Source organism: Coturnix japonica, chromosome 21, assembly GCF_001577835.2.
Source record: "Coturnix japonica isolate 7356 chromosome 21, Coturnix japonica 2.1, whole genome shotgun sequence".
Lineage (NCBI taxonomy): Eukaryota > Metazoa > Chordata > Aves > Galliformes > Phasianidae > Coturnix > Coturnix japonica.
The window spans coordinates 3104739-3131684 of NC_029536.1; the positions used below are offsets into that span (position 1 = coordinate 3104739).

At 39.1% G+C, this 26946-nt stretch overlaps 1 protein-coding gene across 11 annotated transcripts in view; it reads left to right on the top strand.

Annotated features, from left to right (window-relative positions):
* The window catches only part of KIF1B (kinesin family member 1B), a 76507-nt gene that overhangs the window by 9514 nt on the left and 40047 nt on the right, over nucleotides 1-26946 (top strand). For 2 of the 11 annotated variants that reach the window (XM_015882374.2, XM_015882382.2), the window contains exons 3-22: nucleotides 7858-7934; nucleotides 8764-8943; nucleotides 10116-10181; nucleotides 10487-10665; nucleotides 11190-11301; nucleotides 11747-11824; nucleotides 11992-12057; nucleotides 12509-12526; nucleotides 13106-13181; nucleotides 13485-13563; nucleotides 14042-14184; nucleotides 15081-15122; nucleotides 17414-17625; nucleotides 18662-18741; nucleotides 19689-19764; nucleotides 22131-22210; nucleotides 22854-22960; nucleotides 23299-23382; nucleotides 24898-25078; nucleotides 25724-25796. In XM_015882374.2, the coding sequence (XP_015737860.1) occupies nucleotides 7858-7934; nucleotides 8764-8943; nucleotides 10116-10181; nucleotides 10487-10665; nucleotides 11190-11301; nucleotides 11747-11824; nucleotides 11992-12057; nucleotides 12509-12526; nucleotides 13106-13181; nucleotides 13485-13563; nucleotides 14042-14184; nucleotides 15081-15122; nucleotides 17414-17625; nucleotides 18662-18741; nucleotides 19689-19764; nucleotides 22131-22210; nucleotides 22854-22960; nucleotides 23299-23382; nucleotides 24898-25078; nucleotides 25724-25796 (2009 nt within the window). The remainder of the gene's footprint in view (nucleotides 1-7857; nucleotides 7935-8763; nucleotides 8944-10115; nucleotides 10182-10486; nucleotides 10666-11189; nucleotides 11302-11746; nucleotides 11825-11991; nucleotides 12058-12508; nucleotides 12527-13105; nucleotides 13182-13484; nucleotides 13564-14041; nucleotides 14185-15080; nucleotides 15123-17413; nucleotides 17626-18661; nucleotides 18742-19688; nucleotides 19765-22130; nucleotides 22211-22853; nucleotides 22961-23298; nucleotides 23383-24897; nucleotides 25079-25723; nucleotides 25797-26946) is intronic. The other 9 variants (XM_015882379.2, XM_015882383.2, XM_015882384.2 and 6 more) reach the window with 7 other exon arrangements.

Genomic DNA, 26946 nt, shown 5'->3' on the forward strand with positions numbered 1-26946 from the left:
TGTAAATGCTCATAACTGTGGTTACAGTGAGTTGTCCATGAATGAGTGTTTGTTCAGTGTGTTCGTACCACCACACAAACAGGCACTATCAAAACAGGCGGTTCTGTGGCTTCTGGGGAACATGCCTTGCAGGAGAGCTTGAATTGGGAACTGATTTGAAAGATAAATGAAAGAAGTGGAGTTTACCAAAGTTCTTTGAATGTCTCCCCTGTTGTCAGTTACTCCGTTTGTTCCGAGTCCCACACCAGGCAGGGGGAGGCCTGAATCCAGGCTTGGCTCAAGGAGAAGATGGAGGCAATTTTATTTGCCTTTTTGTTATTTCTCTTTGTGGTGAGAACTGCTTTTAAGAATCCAACATTTTCACCACATGAATCTTTTAAATGCAAGGGCTGGTGGAACAGCCTCCCCAGGTTCCTAGTGCTACACGATATCCTTTTAATGCAGTGCTGGCAATGTTCTGAAGGTCAAAACAACCTCTGTAGAAGGCCAGCAGCTCTTGGAGGTGCCATCAAGTGAAAGCAGGAAGTGAGGGATGAGTTTGTATTATCCTGCAAGCAAAAAACACAGAAGAATTGAGCACAACTCCAAGTGCTGATCTGCAGCTTGTACAGCAGGCCGCTGTCAGGTTATCAAATGGCAGTGGAGTTTTGTAGTGCTTTTGGTTCAGCTTTAAGGATGGCTGGGGCAGTGTGGTTCTGCTCTCTCCCACTTGATGCACAGCCTGCCGGCACGCTGTTCTCCCAGAATGCCAGCTGTAGTGCTGGTATTTATAGCAGTGGGATCTGCAAGAGCAGCTGAGGATGAGAGCAGCTTTCCAGCAGCTTCTGTGAGCCAGCCTTTGCCTCACTCTGGTGCTGCTTAGCACAATGCCCTCCCCCATCCAACCTTTCTCCCAGTACAAGGCTGAAATTCCACAGCAGGGAGAGAATCCGGTTGAATTCCAAATGAGCTGTTCTTAGCTTCTATTTGGTTTCCTTTCCTTTTAATGATTTGAAAAATGCAAACAATGCTTTGAAAAGGAGGCACTGTTTTACAAGCTGGAAGTGTCCGTTTCCCTTCATTTATCTCTTGTAATAACAACCTTGAAAGTCTCTTTTATAAAAGCAGTATGGCCATATATCTGATTGCAATGTATGCCTAGGAAAGAAGCCTGTATTAAAAGTGTTTTTGTGGGGTGTTATTCATGTCCCAGCACATAAGAATGCCTGCTCCACCCTGCTCTCAGTAACCAACGTGTTCCCATTGTTGGCATTCCAGTCTACAGATGGCTCAGATATACTTTCCAGACACGCGCATTTTAGGATAAATTTATTGTTAATTTGGTCTTGTAGGTTTGGTTCTAAAAGTCTTTAAGATTACTGACCTCATTTAAATCAATTATTCAGACATAAAACTGCTGCTTATATTCAAATAGGATTTCAAGGAGGCACAGACTTATTTGGTATTTGTTTCCCTAAATTTTGCTGGAGAAAACATGCTGGTGCCAGAGTTCTGCCTCACCCAGCTTATTTTGTGAGAGCTCCTATCTGCTCCTTCACCAATGATGAGTGAGAATGTCAGTGCGGACAGGACAGCGCCTTTTCTGCTTGCTGTTATCTCTTAATACGTGTTGGTATTTGGTAGGAATGTGCTCTGGGTAGGTTACTGCTGCCATTAGGAGAATTACTGAGCCTGGTGTGAATGCTGCTCTGTCAGATGACAACTCATTTTAACTGGTTTTATTTCCTATGCAGGAATAAAGGAGTCTTTGTGCCTTCTGCCTTGATGGATAGGTAGGAATGCAGGAATGGACAACGTGAGTGGCAGGAAACGGAGTGCATTGCACAAATGATGGGAGTTTGGTTTCTGCAATTCCATACCTGACTTCCACCATTATTGGGTTTTATTTTTTAACTGCATTTGATAGGAGGTTGGTTTTTTCTTTTTTCTTTTTGAATCTATCAGCCTGCTTTCCTCTCCTCCCCAGCACAGACTGTATGTCAGCTAATCCCAGGATTGAGCCCAAGTTAATTCTGTCTGCTAGTGTTTATCTGAAGGGCAAGCTGCAGTTATCCAGTTCTGTGCTGGAGGACCCTACAGAGTGACTAATAAGTGGCGTGTCTGATGGCAGCCTGCCCTGCAGGGCGAGTCTCACTGCTGCTGGAGGTGGAGCTGCTCAGTCTGGTGACTTGACTTAAAGGCAGCGAGGAATAAGGAGACTTACATTTCTTATCCCTTATACTTTACACCCTTTCCCCACTCAATGAGTGTATTTCTTGATATAAATATAAAATGAAGTGCATATTTGATGCGTATTTTTTGGATATAAGCTTGAACAAATCAGAACTGTATTATAAGCACAAAAAAATGACCATTGGAACACCAGGCTGTTTCAGTACTGCAGCATTTGCAAACAGTTTATGCTGAAATGCAAAACTAGAAGTGAATTTGATCCCATCAACCTGAAAGACTGAAAGCATGAGTTATTTTTATGCTCGCTGATAGAGCAGGTGGTGGGTGGTATGGGAGCGTTGGGTAAGGAACAAATGGAGACTTAAAGGTTGGACTATGGAAGAGCCTTGTGCCAAGCAGTGAAGTTCCCTGTTTAAGTAAAGGCGTGTGAGATCAAATGTTTTGTGAGGATGGGTTTGTTGTTGATACCGCACATCTAAAATTATAATTCCTTTGTTGGTTGTGCTCCAATTTTCTGCTTATCTTTTGTTAGACAATACTGTTCCTACCATAAACTTTTCCTTTACAAAGGCTAATTAGTTAAAATACGTGGGTTGTGTCTTGTAGTCTAAATCTGCACTGTGAACCATCTGTTGTGTTTTGAAAAAGTCCTTTTTTTGTAGTTATCCACACATATGAACTGCATCTGAAAATGAAGAAGTAGCCTGGAGCGGGGGGAAAACCAAGTCTGTCATTTCTATTGTATTAGTTGATTAAGTGCAGGAGTACAACTAGCATTGTTCTCTGTGTTTGGGGGAGTGTGGGAACAGAAGCGATATGAGAATCTGTTATGGTTCTGGGTATTGGGCCATAGGTCACTCTTTATCCATTCCTCCCCCTGTAGTCTTCCAATTGTATTAACAGCACAGGATCTCTTTGGATAAGAAGACTCCAAGAAAGTCATGGCAACCTTCCTAAAGCTTTAGAGCCCACTTCTGATTTTGGAAGTCACACTGTTATGAGAGCGGTACCTGTGAGCTGTATTAGGGTTGTTGTGTTTGGATTCTGAATGGCTCTTTGGGAATCAAATGTTCTCCTTCCTCAGAGATGGCTGTGATTGCCTATTCTGATCTGTTTGCAGGGCTGTGTGTGCTTTGTCTGCTTCTCAGACATCTTCTGGCAAGTTGTATGTATGGAGTATGGACTGAGATGACAACTGCTGATGTGTGCATTATCATTTCATAGTACACTTCAGAAAATCACATTTGCAAAAGAGATCAGAATAACACATTTGCTTACATAACGATACACAACCTGAGGTTATTTGGTGTGAGGAAGCTTAGTGTAAAGCTGTTGGTTTCTTTACCTTTTTATCAGAGCTATGTAAAAACTCCTGCAGAGTTTGCCTCTCTGTTGGGATAGCATGCTTCTGAATTAGTTGTATGTAACTTGTTTCAGTAGCAGTGGTGTAGGAGATGGTGATTTTGTAGAGCATCCCCTGCCAATTTCTGTTCACTGTAGAAACTTTAACTTGTGGAAAGCTGTAGGATTCCAAATGAGCAAAGAAATTGGCTCTTGGTAAAGCAGGGGGCCTGAAAAAGGGGTTGAGTTTTACAGACACTGGCTGCTGAGGCCGACTCCTACATGCAGAGCTGCTACAGTGCCACACTGATGGTAACTAATTATAGCTGCAGCACAAAGCGGTAGTGTCAGGCTGCAAACAGAAAAGTTAATTGCCACGTTGGACCTTTGAAATATCAAATAAACAATTTTATTCTGTAAGATAAAAAGGCCATTAATGTGTTCCTGCTGTGATCGTCTGCCTTATTGCCTTTCTCATTTCCTGAGGCTCTGTAATTAAACCATTAGCTTGTGTACCATGCCATGAGTTTGCTGTGGTGAGGGGGATAGATGATGACCTGTTTTGTGATTCATTAATATGGCAAGTCTTGGCCTTGCACAGTTTAAAAACCAAACAAAATAACTGAAAAGCTTTTACTGTTCTTGTGGGTGTTGGACACACTGGAAGCAATGCGTTTACTTCTTAATTCTATTTGTTTAGCTGAAAAACCAGCTCACTGAATAACTTGGTGCATCAGTGTTGTCTGCTCAGTCTAATTTCTGCATGATCGTGCTTGGCTTTTCTTTCTCCCTCTAGTTTTGTGTATGTAACTTGAGGATAAATCTTACCTGTGCTATAACAAGTCTTCTAACTCCAGAAATGTCCGTGAGCTTCATCTAGTAGCCCTTCCAGTGTTGCCTTCTTGCTGTCTCACCATCTTCTTTCATGTTTCACAGGTTGCCATATCATGCATCTTATCACTGAGCCCAAATTCAGATTGCACTGACCACAATGGATGCTAGCAGCTTGATATGCTAAAAGAGAGTTTTGGTCTGCATGAAATCAGTTGTAGTCTTATTGTCTCAGATGTTCTGCCCTTCTGGATTCCTTTGCAGGCAGACAGGATTCCATTAAACCAGTGGTACTGAAGGCAGTCTGTGTTGACTGGATGTAAAGAATCAAAATAAGGATAAAAAGACTTCGAGCTTGAACCTGAAACTGAGTGAAAAGGCTTTGATTGGATCAGTCGTGAGGGACAGCATGCAGAGGTGCTGGCAGCCAGGAGGTTTCCTCTGCCCTGTTTCTGTTCTTTGGAGGGTTTTTGGCCAGGCAGCTGCATTCCCAGCCTCTGACAGAGCAGCCTTCTTGCACGTTGTTCTCCCTTTCCTAATATGCTTCTCATGATATACTTTGCAGAAACGCGCATCCTAGAAAGTAGTTTTCAAGACACGGAACTGAATTTGAAAGAATTCAGAGAAGCCTAATTTAAAAAAATAAAAGTGAACACTAGAATAAATCCTGGAGCCTGAGCATCACTTCATGAATGTGATGGGTCAGATTTGAGTCATAAGGGCATGTGGGTAATGCACTGCCTAACACTGAGCATGGTGCATTGCTGGAGGCCTGTCATAGGTGGTCAGCATGCTCTTATGAACAGCAAGCTGAGTGAAAAACTAGGTATTTTGGTGACTAAATGTAGTAATATTTGAATTTTTTAAGCTATTAGCAGGAAATGGTGCATTTTCATGTCAAACTCCTTTTTGAATGATGCTAACGTTTATTCTATTCCTTGCTCTGTTTCCTGCTTCTGACACAGTAGAATCTTAATTTAACTTTCTTGGAGAGAACAAATGCCTTGGCCAAGAGAAGTGGCTTTTGTATTTGTAGATGACTAAAGAAGAATTAAAAAGCCTTATGAATAATTGTTATTTCAGTGTGGGCTCTAAAAAGAGACACATCAGCCATGCCATGAGATAAATAGTTGAGATCAAAGTTTTGTGGTTGTGAATTAATTGTCAGGAGAGTTGCCAACAATGTTTGTATGTGTTCATGTATCTGCTTTGAATTGTGTTATGCAATACGTAGGGATGGGTTCTATTTATTGCTGCTTTCTTTCTGCTTTTAATAGTTAAATTACTTTCCCTGGAGCCCTTAACCCACCATGATTGAAGTGGTGATGTTCATCCCTGAAGGACGCGTTGAACTGATTTGGGGACTGGTTCTGATACTGTTTTTGTGTGTAGGAACCTGCTGGTGCAGGACATGATTTCTTTCTTACCTTCTGGAGCTTTGATTGTTCAATAATAGAATGAGGAGCAGGAGAAGTTATTTTCCAGGCTGCTAGAAGTTGCACTGAAGGAGAGTTGCTTGAAATTTGTGCAGGGAGGTTGTCTTGGATTTATTCACTTCAGAACTAATTCACAACTGTGTTGTAGATGCAGCATTACCCCTGCTTGGTCAAGAGGAGCAGGGGAGTGGGAGCCATATATGAGTGCTTAGGTTACTGGTTTGGTATGCGTTGATGCCCATGTTGCTATCCAAAGCTGCACGTGTTTTAGCCATGTGATGCTTTACGGGTGTGAGGCATGTTATTTGTTGGCTTTGCATGTCTGTCAGCTTTTATACAGCAAGAATGTCAGCACAAGGTGCATCCAAGTGAAAATGGAAGTTGACCACAAGAAAGAGTAGCAACTGTTGCTATTTGCTATCCACACAGTGATCCCTTCTCTGCTATGTAGTTTTGGACTGCAGTCCTGCTCAGGGAGTCAGCATCTGGTAGAGTGATTACATTTGGAAGGGAATTCTGTAAGCACGTTTTCAGAGACTTCAGTGCAACATGTTAAGATCATAATGCCTGAAATGGAAAGTGTGGTGGGTGTTGCAGTTTGTTTCTGATTTTATTTCTCCCAAGAAGCTTCAAGTCCTGATCTCCCAGAAGTAGAGCTTGAACTGGCCTGAATACATGAGAAACAGCCATCCTTTGCTTAGGCTGACTGATACTGGAGTACAAGTTTTCCCCAGCAAGACTGTCACCACCTGTGTGTATTCTTTTTTTCTTTGTAGATTTTGTTTGTGTATATCTTAATTAGGATAAGATTTCCAAAGGCTTATTGCTGCTATAGGTGCAGATGGACATGTGGTTTGTCTGATTTTGATACTCTCAGGACTATGCCTTTTTAAAATCCTGTTTCTGTAGATGATTTTGAAAACAGCTGGTGGAAACGATCATGTAAGTATTTCCTGCAATACAGACTTGAGAAGAAGAAGCAGTAGTAGAGATTTACTTGTGCAGCAAGAGCTGTGCTTATAAACTGCCCTCTTTGGAATACACGATCTGCAGGAGTCCTGTATGTCATTGAAATGGCAGCTGCATCTATTGGCAGAGGTTACCTGGGGTGCGAGCAGCACCTAAAATATGCCTTGAAAAGCATTACATGACTGTAAGGAATGCGTGTATGTGGATTAAATATTGAAATAATGCTGGGAGCTGACAAAATAAAAAGAGCAGAATGGTTACAGATAAGAAAAGTGGGGTTTTTAATGACTCACCTGGCAGGTTTTGTACTGTTACATGCAAACACCGAGGGAAGAAAAATAAATCAAGGATTCCAAGAGCTGAAAAGGCAATTGGAAGTCAGCTTTCTTGAATGTGACTTAAGCTGTAACTGGAGATATAAGCAAGCACATTTTTCTTCTATATTGGCTATCTTGTGTGAATTTTATCACAGACCTTCTGTATGTTACGCTGAAGTTGCAAAGAGAGTAAATACACAGATTGGTTGGTGCTGTATTCAGTGGTGAAGAACATTCACAGTTTGGTTGGTTCAGCTATTGTCAGTACCATTGTAAATCTCTGAATGGGCTTTATGTGTGTAAAAGGATGCTGAAAGAAACTACACAGAGCAATCCCCCAAATACTTGTAGATCCCACTTTTTCCTGTCTTCTCCATTGCCCTTAAAACACTGGGCTGATTGAAGGCAATCCTTATGCACTGAGCTCTTCTCCTAGTTAACTTGTTTTTCAGAACAGACTTGAGTTGTCCTGCTGTGGAATCACCATGGGTTCTGGAGGTCTCTGTGTTTTCATTCCTCCTTGTTAATATCCCTCAACTCCTAAAAACCTTTCCCATTCTACATGCCAAAGGAGCAGCATGACCTGCTTCAAGCTTTCTACAGAAGAATTTTGTTTAGCAGCATCATTCCTTTTAGGAATGCATTTCCTTGGAAGCTGTGAGTCTGGTGCTTCAGTCTTATTACTCCTGAGTGGTGTGGGAATGCTCAGGGACAGATTGAGGCTCAGCAAGCTCATTAATTATGCTCCTAAATGTCGAGTTAGCTAAATGTCTGCATTTTATTTCCTATAGGTATTATCAACCCAAAGAATCCCAAGGAAGCGCCAAAGTCCTTCAGCTTTGACTACTCTTATTGGTCCCACACATCAGTAAGTTCTTTTACAAGGAAACCATTTTTCCTTACCTGGCTTGATTTAACTACTTGCTTGTTTTCTGACTATTCTGTCCCTGTCATGTGTTTCTGCACTCTCTCTCTCACCGTCATTCAAATTGAAAGCTTGAGAGAGGAGAAATCTGAGCTTTTAGAGTTTAATAACAAGTTGTGGATATTTGAAAGTTTACTAAAAATATTCAGCAACAGTTTTGTCTAAAATGTTTTAAGGGTGCACATCAACCAGGGTTACTTTGGTTCTATTTGTAGAATAGCTGCTTATGTTCTGCAGTTCAAGGAAAGATGTGGTCTGTGTTCCCTTTGGTGTGTCTGGAAAAGGCAGAGTAGTGACCTGTGTTTCTAACGGCTGCAAAAGCAATAAACTCACCCATGGAGCTCCTCTGCCCCACCCTCCTGCAAATCAGTGCTAAGGTCTTGCTGGCTTCCAGTAATTGTTCTAAAGCAGAACTGTGTTGATCTGCCATCAACCCCTCCCCTGCCTTTTTTTCCTCAAAAAATGTAGAAAGAATGGATAATGCTTTTCTGTCAGTTTTTAGTTTTAGCTACTTGGGTTGTGCAAATATGACAATATTTGAGTAAATCTCTGGCCAGCAGGGATACTTTCATAACCAAAAACCTAGGAAAACTTGGATTTGTCATTCTGTCATTCTGCTTTAGCTGGTATTGTTTTGGGAAAAATCTGTGGAAAAATGTGCCTTTCTTTCTCTTTTCCTAAGAGAATTGACCCACAAGATTGATTAATTGCTATTTGAAATGTTATGTGAAAGTGAGAAGACTGTTCTGATCCTATTTTTGTGCCTTTTCAGCCTGAAGATCCCTGCTTTGCATCTCAGAGCCGTGTGTACAATGATATTGGGAAGGAGATGTTGCTGCATGCCTTTGAGGGCTACAATGTCTGCATTTTTGCCTATGGACAGACTGGAGCTGGGAAATCCTACACCATGATGGGCAAACAGGAGGAGAGCCAAGCAGGGATAATCCCCCAGGTATGACAAAACCCAGAAAGGGATTTATTTTTTTATAGCATGTTCAATGCTTACTGTCCAGTACAGGTTTTATATATATATATATATATATATATATATATATAATTTGTTTACATGTGGTGGGGTACTGTGATTAAAGACATAATTATTGGAAGTGCTTTGTTTCTCTTGCAGTGATATGAAGTATCAGCATAACAGGTGAAAGTAGATGAAAATATGTCAGAACAGCTTGGTGCTAGAATTATTTTGATCTGTGATCTTGATATTCCTGTTTCTCTTTCTGTAACCTCAAATACATATGAATTAAAGGCTGTTCTAAAAAAAATACTTAATGTTCCTGTAGATGCAGTAAAGCTCTTTATCTACCAGTTTCTAAACAAAGTGATTTCCCTCCAGTTTCACTGAGGTCTCCTTATGAAGAAACAAAATGATTTATGTATTCAGAGAGAACCTGTTGAATCTGTTCTTTCTTGTCACGTATGCAGAGGGTACAGCACAATCACTTTCTAAGTAATATAGATTGTTGACATTACATTTCTATGTGTTGGCAAAATTCCTTGACTCTGTCTTCCTGTCTTGTAGTGTGATATTTTAGGCTTTAACCATGTGTTGACTGAATTATTTCAGAGTACATGCTTTAAATTTGCCTGCATTTTCCATGCAGTGGCCAGTAGATAGGTGTTCTGGGGTCCTCTTTGTATGCACACACCTCAGTCCTCATGCTTTTCAATCTTCCTGCACATATCCATGTGTTTGCCAACTGTTTGTTCTTTTTCTTCCTTTATGATCTTAATTTAGTGTCTCTTGTTTGACTTCTTTGTAGCAGAGTGCTACTGAAATGGTAGAATGCTGAGCAACTGAAGTAATTTTGGTTATTTAGTGTGTTAATGTTATAACAGATTATCCTTCTAATTTTGTGTTACAGAATATTAATATTGTTTAAACACTGAACACTTGAAATGCTTTATAAAATATCGAGGCTGGATGATAATGACAGATAATTGGGGTTTGATAATGACAGATAATCGGGCTTAAGTGTCTTCCTTGTGATGCTGGTTGTTGCTGGTACGATCTGTTCCTTCTTCCGCTGCCAAATTAATGACTTGTCATTGTAGTTACTTCATACTACTTAGTAAGAACTAATTTCTGACTTGGTTTTAATCTATTTCCAGCTATGTGAAGAATTGTTTGAGAAAATCAATGACAACAGCAATGAAGAGATGTCATATTCTGTAGAGGTGAGTATGGTGAGGAATAAAAGAATATCAGTGTGCTGGACATGAAACAGTTGTAGTTAAACACCAATGCTTTTTGAAAGAGCTGAGGGATCTACACATGGGTGGAGAGTCTGTAGTATGTATCGACCCTTTCTGCATTTATACCTCATAAATCTTCCTCCTATCTCCCTTGGCCTCACACTGTTAAACTGAGACACAGCTTTCCTGTAGTAGACAGTGGGAATTTCTGCTGGAAGCACTGCAGAGTTTTCACAAGGAGGAAGCCTTAGCAGTCAGTAAATGATTTTACCAATTCCTTTTTTCAGGTGAGTTACATGGAGATTTATTGTGAGAGAGTCAGAGACTTGTTGAACCCGAAGAACAAAGGGAATTTGCGGGTGCGAGAGCATCCTCTGCTTGGCCCTTATGTGGAAGATCTGTCCAAGTTAGCGGTCACATCTTACACAGACATCGCAGACCTCATGGATGCTGGAAACAAAGCCAGGTTGGTTGCAATAGCACATTACATACTTCTACCTCTGCTATGGGTTTGTATGACATACAGCATAAATTTTGAATAAGTGGTGTAATGGTGTTGCAAATCACTACAGATACTTAAGGCTTGTAATGGCTTTAAATTAAGTAGTAAGTGATTCTTCTGGCTTTTAAGTCAGCCTGTTGGTATAAATAAGTAGATTCTTTCCTTCACGCAAGTGATCAGGTCTAAAGTTGGCTTTATAGCTTTTGGTTCTTATTTGCTAATGGTTGTCATTTATGTACAGTATGCTTCATTTAACAGTCTGTGAGATTGATGTGAATGCCATTTGCATTTTCTTATATGTCAGTGTAGGATAGGCTAATAAGTACACAGATTAAACAAACTCTGAACTGTACTAAAGCTGGGAGGAATTGAGGACTGAAAAATAAGTGCAAATGAGTTGTGATCCTTTGCAGCTGCACTGAGGCCTGCAGGTTGTTGTAGTTGCAGCACAGAGGGCAGCCGTTTTTATCTGTGTGTTCATTTTCTAGGACTGTGGCAGCTACCAACATGAATGAAACTAGCAGCCGCTCTCACGCTGTGTTTACGATTGTCTTTACTCAGAAGAAACATGATGCAGAAACTGATCTTTCCACAGAGAAGGTATGTTACAGATGAGAAGTGGGAAGAATTTAAGCCTTAAGGAGTAGGTTCTATGAGGAGAGAGATAGGAAAGTTTTGAAGATCCCTCCCCATCTTAGTTTGGCCAGTTTTTGGTGTCAATAGGGTCAGGATGACACGTATGTTTGTTTTCTTTTGAGATTCTTTTGTTGCCTTTAGAAGATAACAGTTTCTTTGCACCTCTGTTTGTGTCAGTGGCCCTCAACCTCTCTTTTTAGGTAATCTAAAGTATAGTGATGTTTAAAAGAGTGTAATTCCAGATACTTCTTATCCACAGGATAATAATTATCAAACTGATCACATGTTTTAAGCACATTGTGGTCATTTTTAGGCAGAGTTTTTCTCATGCCATAGAATTTTTTGAAGTTACTTAATTTCTTAGTTTAGTTTGACAGGGACTAATTCTAGTTGTTCTTTCTCTCCTCAGGTCAGCAAGATCAGCCTTGTGGATCTGGCTGGGAGTGAACGAGCTGATTCAACTGGTGCCAAAGGAACCCGATTAAAGGTATTGGGCCACTGATGCGTGGGGAAGAAAGAGAAGTGGGTGCACAAGCAGTGTAAGGATTGCAATTATATGATTGGAAAAAAATGTCTGTGGAAGTGAAGACTTAAGTTTGCAGAGATTCATGATTGAAAAATAAGGCTTATTAATGCTGGGTTCTGTTTTCCCAGGAAGGAGCAAATATAAACAAATCTCTCACGACTCTGGGCAAAGTTATTTCAGCACTGGCAGAGGTGGTAAGTACGGCATTTACTTATCTGCAACATCCTTTCCATAACTACTAAAACTGAGACAGTGAGAGTAATGGAGTACAGTTGGATCAACACAGCCTTTTTTTTATTCAGTGCAAAGAGTTAATGTGTTTAGATGATTAAACATACAGTAATCTAAACACAGTTCTGTAGGTTTGGAAACTTACTTTATCTTATGCTTTTTGATTTAACTAATATTAAAAAAAAATCAAGTAACAAAAAAGATGGATTATGGCTGCTTTTAAAAGCAAGTTCTCAATCGCTTGGGACAGGTTGAATGTAGTTGAATGCTTCTTAGTTTTTCTTTTTGTTTTTTTAAATGGAACTTATTCTAATTCATGGAGCTTCTCAATAAAATAATGCTATCCGAACGTATGTAAGCTCTATTATGAAACTCATCTTATTGTCTTTTGCTTTCTCAATGCTTTCAACTTAGGATAATTGCACCAGCAAGGTAGGATGGGCAGAGTGGGAGTTGTTTTTTGTTTGTTTATTTGACCAACTGTGAAATGTTGCTGTTTTCACTTTGGAACCAATGTACGAGGATCTTTCTTGAAAAATTACTGTGTTATCAGGAATTGTTACAAAATGTGAGAATGGTTGATACTGAAATTCAAAGATACCCTTAGTTTGGAGATAAATACTTGGAAAACACACATTTAAGTATGGTTTGGGAGTGGTTCTTTACTACAGAACGTCTCCTGATTTAGTGAATTAGTTTGGAAATACCTTTTAGGGAGGGAAACTTTCTCTGCCTTCGTGCTTCTGCGCTCCATGCTTTTTTCCTTGCCTGTGTAATAGACTGCAGACAATTGACTATTCTGAATTTTCTGGAGTGACATGGAAAATTTTGTGAGCTTTAGCAACTGATACTTACCCACTATACTTAATTTTATTTGCCTATTTTAAGGTTACCCTCTTTTGGCAAGCAGCAGAGGTGCCTTTTCAGCACCTCTTTATTGTTAAGAGTGAGCATCTATGCTCCTTTTCCATTCAGTGTTTATTTTTCTTGTTTGTTTTTTTCACTTTGCAGAGTAAGAAAAAGAAGAAGACAGACTTCATACCATACAGGGATTCTGTACTAACATGGCTGCTTCGAGAAAATCTAGGTATGGCTGAATTTACCTGTGCCAATATGGAATGAAATTCTCAGTAAATTCTCAGAATGTTTTTAATTCATTTAAATTTGTATTCTTTATGGGTTTAAATATTTTAACAGTCAAATCTGAATCATATGTTTCAAATTCGCTAAAGTTGCAGCTTTGCTGCTTTTCCAGGATTTTGGTGTGTTCCTCAGTGATGTGGAATGCAGTTAAATTCTGTACTTTATGGAAAATACTGATATTTAGTAGGTTGTAGTGCTTACATTGTGCACTGTGGTGTTGTCTAAAAGTTTACCTGTTCTGTTACAGGTGGTAATTCCCGAACTGCTATGGTTGCTGCTTTGAGTCCAGCAGATATCAATTATGATGAAACTTTGAGCACTTTAAGGTACAGTTTTTTCATCTGAGATGGATACTGGTAACTTTGAGCTCTATCAGACACGTGCCGTCCTTCAAATTTTTGGTTAATATTCCTTGAGAAACCTCTAGGGGAAAAAAATCTCTATAATGGGGGAACAAATGCAATTACCCTAAAAGGCAAAAACTGATCTATTATGTGTGAGCAGGGAAGCTAGGAGTTAATTGCCTACTTCTTGTTTGAAATGTCAAACTCATCTTCTGCTGTTTTCTAGTGTGGTCACTGGAATTAAGTGTTTTACTTGAACTGAGGCTTCAGAGCAGTCAGTAAAGGGGAAAAAATGTTGTTGTGCGTGTTGTACCTTGTTAATACATCCTGTATAGATCTTGGAGACTTGTTCTTGTTGTAGATGTATGCTTTATTAAGTACAAATTCTTCTGATGTAAATCTGTGTTGCCTGTGGACCTGAAGTGTTCATTTTAAGGGGCTGTTTTCTGATTGGTTCCAGATATGCTGATCGTGCAAAACAAATTAAATGCAATGCTGTTATCAATGAAGATCCAAATGCCAAACTGGTGCGTGAGCTGAAGGAGGAGGTGACAAGGCTTAAGGATCTCTTGCGTGCCCAAGGGCTGGGAGATATTATTGACAGTAAGTGGGTTAAACAGACCTTGCTATCTTGGGTTTGATCTCACCTCTTACAAAAGGGAGGGAGAGCTTGGCCTGCCATAGAATGTTGAAGTTGGGTGTGGGACCTGATGTTAAACTTTGAACAACATTTTAGGAATGGCCACTTCTGCCTTTAAATAATTCATCCTAGGATCAGTCTCTGTAGAGTTAGTAGGCCATCTACAAACTCTCAAGGAAAAGCATGCAGATGGATTTTCCTATTGCAGTGGAAGTAATTTTACTATAATAACTTTCACATTTGAGAGTTGCCTTGGTGAGTTATGAAGGGTGTTTTGTCTGGTTGCTGATAAAAGAAGGATAGTTGTGATGTAGCAACTGATTTCATATTGAGAAAGCAAGCATATTTTCCTATTTCTTGAAAGCTAAAGATTGATACCTGGCTTTGGTACTGTCCTTGCTCAGAAAAAAAAAATAAAAATGATACCTAACCCCTTCTAGACCACGTCCTTAGTGGCAAAGCATTTGTTATCTCAAAATTTACTTATTTGAAAACAGTTGCATGTAAATAAAATACTGAATTATTTGGGGCAAGAGTTTGAGTTAAGTCAGTAGAGCTCTGTTGTACTGGTTTGTTTTGCCAGCAATCGTGTAAAGTTCTGGAACAAAACTGTGCCTCAGTTATTGTATAAATCTTTGTTTACTTATTTTTAAGACATGAGGGCTATGAGAAAATGTGTGAGAACACCTGCTTGGTGCAGCCTGTTTTTTGGTTCTAGATCAAAACTGAAACAAAAAATGTTACTGAAAATGGTGTATTGTATCTTTAAGCATGGGAGTAGTAATCTCTTCCCTTCCTGTGTCACTGGTGAATCTTCAATTTTGATCCTTCTTGTATTTTCCCTCCTGCTTCCCTTCAGTTGATCCAATGGGAGATGAATACTCTGGAAGTGGAGGCAAATGTGTGTATTGTGTGGTTCTCTTCTTAACCTGCTTTTTCTGGGTCAGCTTTTAACTGAGCTTTGCATGCCAGCATTTCTCACAGGGAAATCCCAGACAGAACCTTCATTGTGGAACGTTATACAGTCTCATGGAAACTAGCTTAACCAGCTTAGATCAAGTCAGCAGTTGAAAAAACCAAGTGCAAAGTTTAAAATACAGCATATTTTCATTGCTTGCTCTCTGGCAGAATAAAGAAGGGAAGAGTGGTCACGATTTAGCCTGTTTCCATGACAGCTGACGTTTTGTGTTTGAACTAAAATTTTTTTCTCGAATCTTTTGAGTTCCTCAGCTGAAACAGCTTCTGCTCATTTAGCTTCCTAACCTTTTAACTTCTCTTTACCACTTAGAAGTATTGATTTGAAATGTGTTGATTAACTCAAGATGAAATAGTATTACATCCTCCTGGAGACTGAGGTTTATTTTATATAGTCTTTAGACAAGAAGTCGTTACACATCTTGTACTGATAAAGGTTCCTTATTTGAGCTGTAATGCTTTATCATGATTAGTTTACTAGGGCTAGGAACACTCAGCAAATATTTTATTTCTCTTCTGCCTCTTGCCTTTATGGAAGGGAAATATACAAAGTCCATTGCAAGAGAGATGTCTGATATGTGTACAGTGTAAACTTTGTGTTGGCAGATTTTGTTTTAAACTCTCAGCCAGTCTTCTTCCCCCCAACTTGAAAACAGTATCAGCTAGAAGAGATCTGTCTGAAATTTCCTGAAATCAAAGCTACTGGTGATGTAAAGACTCATCCTGGCCTTGTCTTATGTTCTGATGCTGCTTCCAGCGTGTGCATATGTCATCTGTTAAAGCTGCAGCCTCCAGGAGGGGTGTGCATGGTGTTGAGGGTTTTGGTTCTTAATGATCACAGCAACTGCAAAAGCTGCGAGTGCCACTTCCTTCATCTCCAGGAGTGCATGTGTCTCCTGGCCTTTCGAGACTTCATCCTCCCTGCTCTGCCATGTCTGCTTTCCTCATCCTGATGATATTCCCTTTCCTTAACCTGCCTTTCTTTTGTTAACCTTCCACCCTTGCTTCCTTTATTAGCAGATGGTGGTTTTCAAACTGATTAGATGCAATCTTGAGGCCCAAATAGAATGCTGAGATAATAGATTTACCATAGCAGGGTTGCTCAGGGTAGAATTAGAGGAGATGTGAAAGGACATGAAGATATATATGGTGTCTGTCTGAGCATCTCTTATTTTTCTGGAAGTCATAATTTGCTTATTCATAATTTGCAGGGTCTGATTTGACTTCTTCAAAGTGCTTTTCTTAGTAAAGGATTTGTTTGAGCTAGAAGTTAAAAACCATTGAAATTATTAAAACTGAACTGTCTTGTTGCAAAATATTTTTTGTGATTATTCTGAGGGCACAGTTTACAGACATTTGAGAAGCCAAGTTAGATCAAAATAAATTGCTTCTGGATGCTTTTCTTCTTAAATAATTTATGTGCCTTCACCTTGTTTTCTGCCTTTAAAGGCAGTATCTTTCAGGTCTCTTTATTCAGGCTCCAAAGGCTTCCTTGTAACTATTTTTTTTTTTTGTTTTTCTCCATGTAAATGAAGACCAAAAAGCTTTAAACCACCTTCTGTGGTACTTCTGTCAGAGCCTCAGCAGATACTTTGAGATGGCTGGCTTTGAGATGGAGAGGGTTAAGAGGGAAGCTCAACCATGTTACTGTGAACTTGTGTTCTTTTCTCTTATGGTGGGCTGGCAGGTGGCTTGGATGCTGACAGTATGTAGGGAGGAGTTAGCTGGTAGTCCTGGTGGTCATGGTGGTTCATGATCGTTACTTTGAATGAAAGAAGTCTGGAAAGTAGTATTTTGCTGAGTTAAAGGGGTTGGTGTATGTTTGGGCTTCATCCCAGGATATCACTGATCCCATCAGTAACTGCTCCTGTTCTGACCTTCGTGGTGCACAGCAGCTTAGTGTTCATTTAGGAATAAGAGTTTATTTTTGGTTAGTGTAATTTATTTTTTCAAGCTTTTTTTGATCAGAGTGATTTATGGCGCAGCCCTTTCTAGTAATCCTCAGGGTCTGATCTGAGATATTTATCACACCTGCTAAAGTTGAGGGATTTGTTTCAGAACTGCCATCTAAAAATTACAGAACTTGTTTTGTCGCTGCTTAAATGCTTTCCTCTTACACTGGTGTTTCCTTCCTATCTTCCTCTTCCTTGTTCCTTCCCTCCTCCTATTTTCCTTTTGCCCGTCTCTCTGCCTTCCCTCTGTGTGTGTCTCTCTCAGATCTGAAAGATTTTCAGAACAATAAACATAGATACTTACTAGCCTCCGAGAATCAACGTCCTGGCAATTTTTCCACAGCCTCCATGGGGTCCCTCACTGCCTCTCCGTCCTCCTGTTCTCTCAGTAGTCAGGTGGGCTTAACATCTGTGTCCAGTATACAGGAAAGAATCATGTCAACGCCTGGGGGAGAAGAGGCAATTGAGCGTTTGAAGGCAAGTATTGCTGCAGAATTAAGCAGGCTGTTTTTTGGGTCTTTGTGAAGGCTAAACAGTGTCAGAAGTGGGAGAACTTTCCTTTAGCAAGTTGTCTGAAACCCACTTATACCCTAAAAAATGCATTTTACTGAATTGAGTTAGAGTCTATGTTCATGTACAGCCTTTCCTGTTAGGATAAATATGGTTTTAACTGTAGCCTGGAGCTACCACTAAGTTCAGAATGATGATCTTGGTTGATGTTTACAGGTCTTCTGATACAATGGCAATTATGGGAAATTTGAACTTAAATATAGACTTGAAGAGGCCTAGAGTGGACTAGGTCTCACTAGCAAATACAGTCAGCTTTCAGAAAACCAAATTACCCCAAAGTTGAAAAAAGGAGGCAGAATAATCCTGCCACTGTTGTGTTCACCCAGCCCCCACAGATTAAAATGTGAAGCACACAGAATAGCATGCTTTATCCAGACAATAGAAGCCTTGTCCCAATTCTGCACAGAATTGAACCGCATCAAAAGTGCATTACAGTAAAGTATTTCTTTATTTTACCGAAGCTCCCCTCCCCAATCTCCATGGGTGGATGAGTGGGGAAAGCTGGCTCTGTTGAATCTGTGCTTCATTCTCATGTCTTGTCCATGAGACGCTGCCACAGGGACTGGAATGGGCTGGTACACACACCACATATCCCTTTCTTGTTAGGAACTTGCAGTTACCATGGAAATAATGGTGTGGTCTCTGTGGCTCCCTGGCATCCAGTTGCTGAATGATGTCTGTAAATTAGTTTTTTAAAGAAAAAAGAAATTTTTAGGTGGTTTGAATTAAAGTCTGATTGTGGTTAGATATGAAGTCATCTTTTCTTTTTGGCTTCCTTTCGAGGCTATTAATTCTGATAAAAATTAAGGAACATAACTTACTGATTTAAAGCACAGATTAAATTGAGATGTAGCACTGCACTGAGCATCAATGTTAATTACATTGTATTTTATGTAGAGAACATTGAGCAAACCGTAAAACAGCTGTTGGGATTTTTACACAGGAATCTGAGAAGATCATTGCAGAGCTGAATGAAACGTGGGAAGAGAAGCTGAGGAAAACAGAGGCCATTAGGATGGAAAGGTCAGGAATTAGAAATGCTGTAGATGTGAATTGTTTTTAGAAAATGGATAATGTTGCTCTGTTGAAAAGCAATGGAACAGCAGAATGGGGCTTAGTGATAATTCTGCTGGTCTTCGTATTATGTGTAACAACAGGGGCAGTACTGAGAGAATGCCATATTCTTTCCCATGTTTTTTAAAGTTAACAGTGTTTAGAACTACATTTTGGATAATGTCCCAAGCTGCTACATTAGCTTCTGTTGTGAAGCAGCATATGGTTCTGGTCTTTTTCTTCCCCCTTTCTCTCACATTCCAAAAACTCTGGCAGTGAATTTAGACAGCAAAGATTAAACTTTTAGTACCAGAGTTCCTTAAATTGTGGAACCAACTTCAGCTTTCCAGCTGTGGTTTGACTTGCATCTAGAGCAATAAGACATGCTTAAGTGTTGTCAGAAAGTGGTTGGAGCAAAACTGAGTGATATTCATTAGAATATTAAATGCTTAGAAACTCTTAGAAATTGATCCATGAGCTGTGCAAGTCTTGACTGCATTATGTTGATGATGCTCAGAGTTGATTTCACCACCCCCACGTCTTTCACCATCCTCCTTCCCCCAAAACAAACAAACAAAAACCTTTCCCAAATAAAAACAGCAACAAAGAAAGTAACAGTTTGCCAGGTTCTTACTCTTCTCTGTTGGAGTTATTGTTGTGCTTTGTCAAGATCAAGGGTAGTGTATGACATGAAGTTTGTCTGTCCCCACACAATCCCTTTTATGTCTTAAGGAAATAATGCTTTTTTATATTGGATCAGGAAGAGTTTGGAAACTTGCCCTATGGTGATAAAGCGGCAACATGGTCAGTGGGTAGGCTGGTTGAAAGCAGTGTAGCACAATGAAACTCAGAGCTTCTATTGACCAAGAATCTTTTGAAGCCTAAAATGTAGTAAATAATTGGCTTTACTTTTCCAGGGAGGCATTGTTGGCAGAAATGGGAGTTGCCATTCGGGAAGATGGAGGAACACTGGGAGTCTTTTCTCCTAAAAAGGTAGAGAAAACTGATAATTGTCAAATCATGTCTGTCAATGGCTGGTTGGTCATCTTGCGGGGTTAGGGAAGGCTGAGGAAACTGCTGTTCACAGAAGGGCTTGTATGCATATGAGGTCTGAATTGTCAGTTGTAAGCTCCTTTTACATCATATTTTTGGAAATAGATTGTTAGAGTACATCAAAACACTCTGCATCTAAGAATTATTTTACCTATAGCAGTGAGGCTGGATGTTGCTCTGTATGAAACTGACATGACTTGCTTCTAGAGGCAGCTGTGTAAACTTATTGCATGCCAAAGCTTCCTTTGGTCATGGAAGCATGCACTAGGCTGATCTGCTAATGAAATGGGAGAAGTATGAAAATTTTACAGATTTCTGCTATTCAAAAATGGTTGAACTATGTACTGCTCTGGTTTTGGTCTTTCAAAGTGCATTAGGTTTGTAAAGGTGTTAATTAGTTGAGTGTTCTATACGTTTCCTTCTCTGATGTTATGGATCCTAATCTCCTTTTAGATTTTCCCTCAGAGACCATCAACTCTTTTTGATGACTCTTTTGATGCATTTTCAGCTGATCAGGTTTGTTCATAAGCACCACCTGAGATGAGTAGTTGCTTTGGTAGTAGTTACTATTTATTTTACCCATAGAGGATTTATTAGAAGTAGTGAAACTTCTGACCTAGTCCTGTTAGCTTCTTTTTCTTGCTGTTTGTGCAGATCAGTTTTATTAGTTACCCTCTTAGTAATTGTGGCTGCTGTTGTGCACGTGTAGGTGATGAAATTTTGAAGTTGTTTATGAAGATTTAACATTTCCAAGGTACCTATACAAACATAATCATGTGTTACTATGGCAGCGCTGTTTTTAGCTGCTGAGCAGTAAATTGAATTGCAGAAGATCAATTTTGCCCGTTTTACAAATTAAAAGGTACCACATTGAGCTGCCATAGCTGCATTTTGTCTTTGATGATGGGAAACTATGCAGTATTAATTGTGGAAATTTAATTATGATCTCATCGAAGATTGGAGCTGGGAAAATCCTTAAGTTCATGCTTTAGGAATGCTGTCCGGGAGAATACTAAGGTGGTCTTTGGATGGGGTTGCAATTAGATGATCTTTGAGGTCCCTTTCATCTCAAGTCATTCTGTGTTTCTGTGAATAATAGATGAGCAAACAGCAAGGTTAGGCAGCACCAGTTTCAAACTGATGAGTTTTATTTTTCATAAAACTCTTCACGGGCTGTGATGGACCAATTCCAACTTTGAACTCAGTATATCAAGTGAAATGCCAAAACGTGTGTGTAGAACATATAGCAGAGTGTCAAGTTGTATAGTGACAGCGCTGTATTCTCAAGTTTTGTCTTGATTGGAGAGGTTCATGCAACTCTGAATGTATTTCAATGCTGTGAACAGAGATGATGGTATGGCATATGTTTGGCTACACTTCTAGGTTCCTTCTTTATTTTTTTAGGGGATTAAAATAGTCTCTAGTTAGCAACTTCTGAGCTTCCATAAACTAACTGTTCACAATGAAGTTCTTTATTGATTAAATCAAAATGTCTGTGCCCCAGTGGAAGTCTGAGTGCTATTAACATTCCTATCAAGTAGTCTTTTTTGACTATTGATGGAAAGAACATTTCCAAGGAATCTTAGGCAATTTTATTTCTTTTTTACTTAATTTATGCTAATTGAGAGTAACAGAATGAAAGGAGGCTTATTAACACTTGTTTTTATTTTATTATTTTTCTTTGTTTAACCACTCTTGCCTTTCTTTTGTGCTCATGCTTACTGCTATCTCACTGGCTAGATTTTTACACCAAGGCCGTGTGACTTGTTTGCTGATTCCAATGGGGTTTTTTCACCAAAGAAGGTTGGTTTGTAGTAGCTGTAGTGTATTTAAATCTAGTAAAACTTTAGATGAAGAGCTCTTTAGCAGTTTGTATCAGCTGATAGTTCTAGATTTTCTTTTGACTTCAGTGAACCTTACAGATTGCACACCTGGACTGTATTGCCTGAAAAAAGCCATAGTTGATTCCATATCAGTTGCAAAATTTTACTTGAGCGTGCATTTCTACTGTTGGATGTTCTGTATCCAAGTTTACTTTCAAAGCAATTGTTACATTTTTAACTGAAGCCATAATTATTCCCTCTTTCTTTACTGTGTGAAATATCAACTAATCAGAGCTGCACTTCTGCTGTTAACCTTGTGAGTATTTTCAGTATTACAGGAGGTTATTTTTGAAGAGATGGATTGTGGAGTAACCTGGATGTACATAACAAAACTGCTGGATTGTTATACACTCTCCACAGCTGTGGGAAGATACCTAGAAGTAGCTCTTCAATTCTCAATTACCTTTTCTTTTTCTGTTTCAGACTCCTCATCTTGTAAACCTTAATGAAGATCCGCTCATGTCTGAATGTCTGCTGTACTACATCAAAGATGGTATTACCAGGTGAGGGTTGGTATTAATGTGCTCTGAAGTCTGTTTTGCTTGCTTAAGTTCCTATGCTGGAGACACCTTGACATTAAATAATAATTGCTCCTTGAGTTATTCAGTCCCTAGGTATAAGTGAAGCATGGCATTTGCTGTAGGTGAAAAAAACACATAAATGCATTTTCCCTTAAGTTTACCATGTACTTTATAAATAATTTCTGCAGCCACTGCGCTGTATTAGCTATTTATTATTGCACTGGGCAGTAAAAGAGAATATCCCTTGACTAAAGAAAAGGAATGAAATACATTGAAAATGCCTTTGAGATTTTGGTGTTGGAGAACTGAAAGCCACAGACAGTACTCGACAGCAGCAGCCAGCATATGGCTGAACATTCAATTCATATAAATAGACTATTATCCACACCTCATCTGCTGTCTTACTCAGTGTAACACCTTCTTATCATTGTAACAAATTAACTTGTCCATTTTTGTGATAGCTTTTATCTAGAAATGCTCAAACACTTGACTTCAGAACGGAGATATATCTTCATGCTTCTGGGGCTTACATTTGTAGACTTCTATGGATATTTTTGGGCTATATAGTACTGCAGAGTTGTAGAAATTGTTGATTTGCTCTTGAAATGTTTTCCTTTTGACTCAGGGTTGGCCAAGCTGATGCTGAGCGAAGGCAGGACATTGTATTGAGTGGGGCTCATATCAAAGAAGAGCACTGTATCTTTCGAAGTGAGAGGAACAACAATGGTGAAGGTGAAAAATTACTTTTCCTAGCTAAGTGCTGAGTTTTTACATCATTCTTTGTTTGTTACTTGGTCAGAGAATACTGGTTTTGATTACCTGTAACCATGAAAATTCAAAAAGAAAATAACTAGCAGTAACTACCCCATGCATTATTGAGTTATTGGTGGAGTTTTATTTTTATTAAGCATTGTATTTTTTTAAGTATAAGCATTGAGGAGTGATTCACTTGCGTTTTGTTTTGGTGTTAATAGGGACAGTCAAAAAATGAGAGGTCTCTAGGGTTTGCATGCTCTGCAGTTTCTGTACAGTGCTTTCTAAACTCTCATTTGTTGTTGCTTTCTTTGTAGTTATTGTTACTTTGGAGCCTTGTGAACGATCAGAAACTTATGTTAATGGCAAGCGGGTTGTGCAGCCTGTGCAACTACGTTCAGGTAAGAAATGTTAGAATAGTTGGTGTTTTCCCTTTTGGATTCCACATCTAAGAATTGTACATATGTGACATTTACATCATTTGTAGAGAATGCTGAGTGCTATTAAAGTGCAGTACTGCAGACTTTTTAGGAGTGCAGCTTTTAAACAAAGTTACCATTTTTCTCTTGTCAGCAATTCCTTTTCCTTCATTGTTTGCTGCACTAACTGTAAGCATACTTAAATATTCACTGCCACGCAGCATCCTGCTTGTCCTTCTGCTTACCCTGATGTTATTCCAGTACATTCTTGCCCAAACCTATTGCCCTTGGCAGTCTCAGTGAGACAGAGCAGACAGACTGCCAGCTGCTGATGGAAAATTCCCAGCTTCCTGGCAAAGCTAAGATATGACCCTCTGCAGGAGTACAGCAGCTTCTCTTTGCTCTCATTAGATTTCATACTCGGTCCTCTACATTCCATTAGAAAGACATATGGGGAAAGAATTAGAGGGGAGGAAGTGACTTCTCTAAATGATGATTTTAACCCATCTTTAACCAGTGGTTAGAAACATCTCAATTTATTTTTCCACAAAGTTATAGACAAGTATTTGCATGTAACAAAGCATATTAACTTCAGTACAAACCTGAAGTTGTTCTGTGCCTGCGTGTGGCTCAAGCTGGAAACTGTGATTGTATCATTTAGTAATTACTTTAATTAAACTAAAAAGAGATGTTTTTCCTTCTTTCCTTCTGCATCTGGACAGGTGACTTACCGGAAGAATTCAGATATGGCTTTTGAAATCATTAAAAGCTTGCATTTTGTCAATATATTGACAAGAGCAATTCTGATTACTCTGGAGGTCATTTGCTAGAATGAGGTTCTATTTGTATTTTAACTGCATTAATATGTTGTATGGGAGAACAGATGAATGTTACTGTTGTCTGTTACTGTTGTCTCCATCTTTGTGAGTATCTTATGTCCCTAGGATGTAGCTGAAAGATAATATTATGTTTCTTCAGCTCTTTCCCATGTTAGTTAAAAGAAGCTATGAAATCCTTCTGTGAATCTTACTGATTAGGACTGAAATTAATACATGTAAAGCATGTTTTTAAGTATGCATTCCTATTTTAAAGTTAGACTTTTCTAAGCTAAGGTTCCTGCTTAAATGACTTTTGCATGTTTTGGTGGTGTCACTGAAAGAGAGGAGCAGGTTTCATATTCTTTGTTCCAGCTGTATTGCTCAGTGTCCAGGTCTGTCCTTTAGTTTCTGATAAACCCTGTCAGAACATTTGATTGTACCTCAGAGGGTGAAGTTGTCCTCTGTGAGCAACGCTTTATATTACCAGTGTCTTGTTTTCTACAAACAAAATATTCTTGTTTTCCTTGTCACCTAGTAACTCGAATGTCTACCAGAATCCTTACTGAGCACTCTAGTCTGTTGCTACCACACAAGAAGATAAATAGAATGAATGATTCAGTGATGTTTTTTTTAATTGCTTTGGAATCCTGAAAGAATTAATTTCTGTTGCTATTTTTAGGAAATCGTATCATCATGGGTAAGAACCATGTCTTCCGATTCAACCATCCAGAGCAAGCACGAGCAGAAAGAGAGAAAACTCCCTCAGCTGAGACTCCCTCTGAGCCTGTTGACTGGACTTTTGCTCAGAGGGAGCTTCTGGAGAAGCAGGGCATTGACATGAAGCAGGAGATGGAGAAAAGGTATCAAAGGAACTAAGAATTTCTATTTGCAGCAAGAAAGATATGGCTGTTGGCTATGGGAGTGGTTTCAGTGGCAAACCTTAAACTGATGTCTGATGTATGTGTGGAAGACTTCTAAGCGAGACTTCCAAAAATAAAATCAGAGTTGCAGTACTCTTTATCTGTCAGCGTATTCCAGTGCTTGTTCTGCCATGTGTTGTCACTGCTGCCTCTAGTGAAAAATTCCTCAACCTCACTCAAGTGTTTCAGCTCTGTCTCCTTCTAAAATAAGTAAATAAATGAATAGATCCCATTTAAGCACCATCCCTGAACTCTAGACACAACTGTGGCCAAGGACTGCTGTGCAATGTTTCGTTAGATTCACTTCTATAGCAGTCCATTAGACCTCTCCTGTGTAACAAATTAAATCCTCTTAATTGATCAAAGGGGATTCTTAATCCCAATCAGCTGTGATTTATATATTTATTTATTTTAGATTTTTAATGGATAAAGAAGCAGGAACTGAATAACAAAAAGGAATTCCTTTTAAATTGAACTATTTCTACTCTTGTTATTTTAAAATGGTGTGATTTAGTTCTGTGTATAGAGTAATACCAACATGAAAAATAATGATCTCTTTGGCTATTTCTGTCCTTTTGTCTTTAGATTACAAGAAATGGAGATTTTGTATAAGAAGGAGAAGGAGGAAGCAGATCTCTTGTTGGAGCAGCAAAGGCTGGTATGTGTCCTTCCTTCAGATTAACTATACTTCTGGCAAACAGTGATTCCTATCCTTGCTTATCTGAAAGTTTAGGAAACCTGCTTGGGTTGTCTGCACAATGCAGTTATCCCTTTGCTGTCAAATAATTGTTTGCAATGGATTATGATCACTGTGAGTGAGCTTCTTCACGTTAATTTGGGATTGTAATTGACAGTGAAGTGGTTTTAATCAGCCTTTCCTGGGGGCAGGTTTCTTGAATTGTAGGCTTAATGAAGGGCATTTCTATGCTCTTATGTTTTTTGAAGTTCCTGTTCAGTAGTCTAATCAACTTCTTGGGGCGTTTGCCTTGATTTTTGTTTTGGATCACCAGAAGATACTAATTTTGTGCTGCCGAAGAGGTTCCTAGACCAATTATATGCTAGGTTTATTTTTTTGAATAATGTCTGAAAATGTTGCTGCATTGTGCATGTTTTAACCCTTTTCCCTTCCCCTGCATGGTAAGGTTCTTAATGCTACACCTGCTGATGGTGGGGTTATGACTAGGGAACAAGCGTGCGAAGGCAATGTTAACTCATTCAGAAGAATGGGAATTCTGCAATTCTACCTACTTATTTAACAATAAATCTGATAAATTTTCTGATATAGGAAGATCTCAGACTTTCAAGAAAAATCTTTATCTGAAGTTTATTACAAATAGAAATGTGTGCAGTTTCCAAGCATTTAATAAATACATGACTAAGACCAGGGATGAAGCTTAGATTTCTTCAAGAAATCCAAGTCTCCTGATTTTTTCTGTAACTATATTAGTGTGCCTTTTAGTTAAAATTCAAATGTAATTGTGCCTTAATTACCATAGAAATTCCAAAATCACTGTTAAATTGTTTCTGTTGTGAGTCTGAGGCTCCTGAAAACTTGCTGTTAAATTGCATGCTGGGACTTAAACCACTTCCAGAAGCGGAGTGGAACAGAGTTCTGTCTTCCATATGTAGAAGCTACACTTTCTATTTATATTGTAAAGTGCACTTGAAGCTTTCTCCATTTCTAATGGTTCCATTACAAGGGACTAATCTCTTGAATGGAGAGGAGTTGCTGACTTGAGCCAAAGCAAACTTAGTTCAGAAAAGTGATTGATGTGACACTGTAATGTTTCCTCAATTGTATAGTTAAA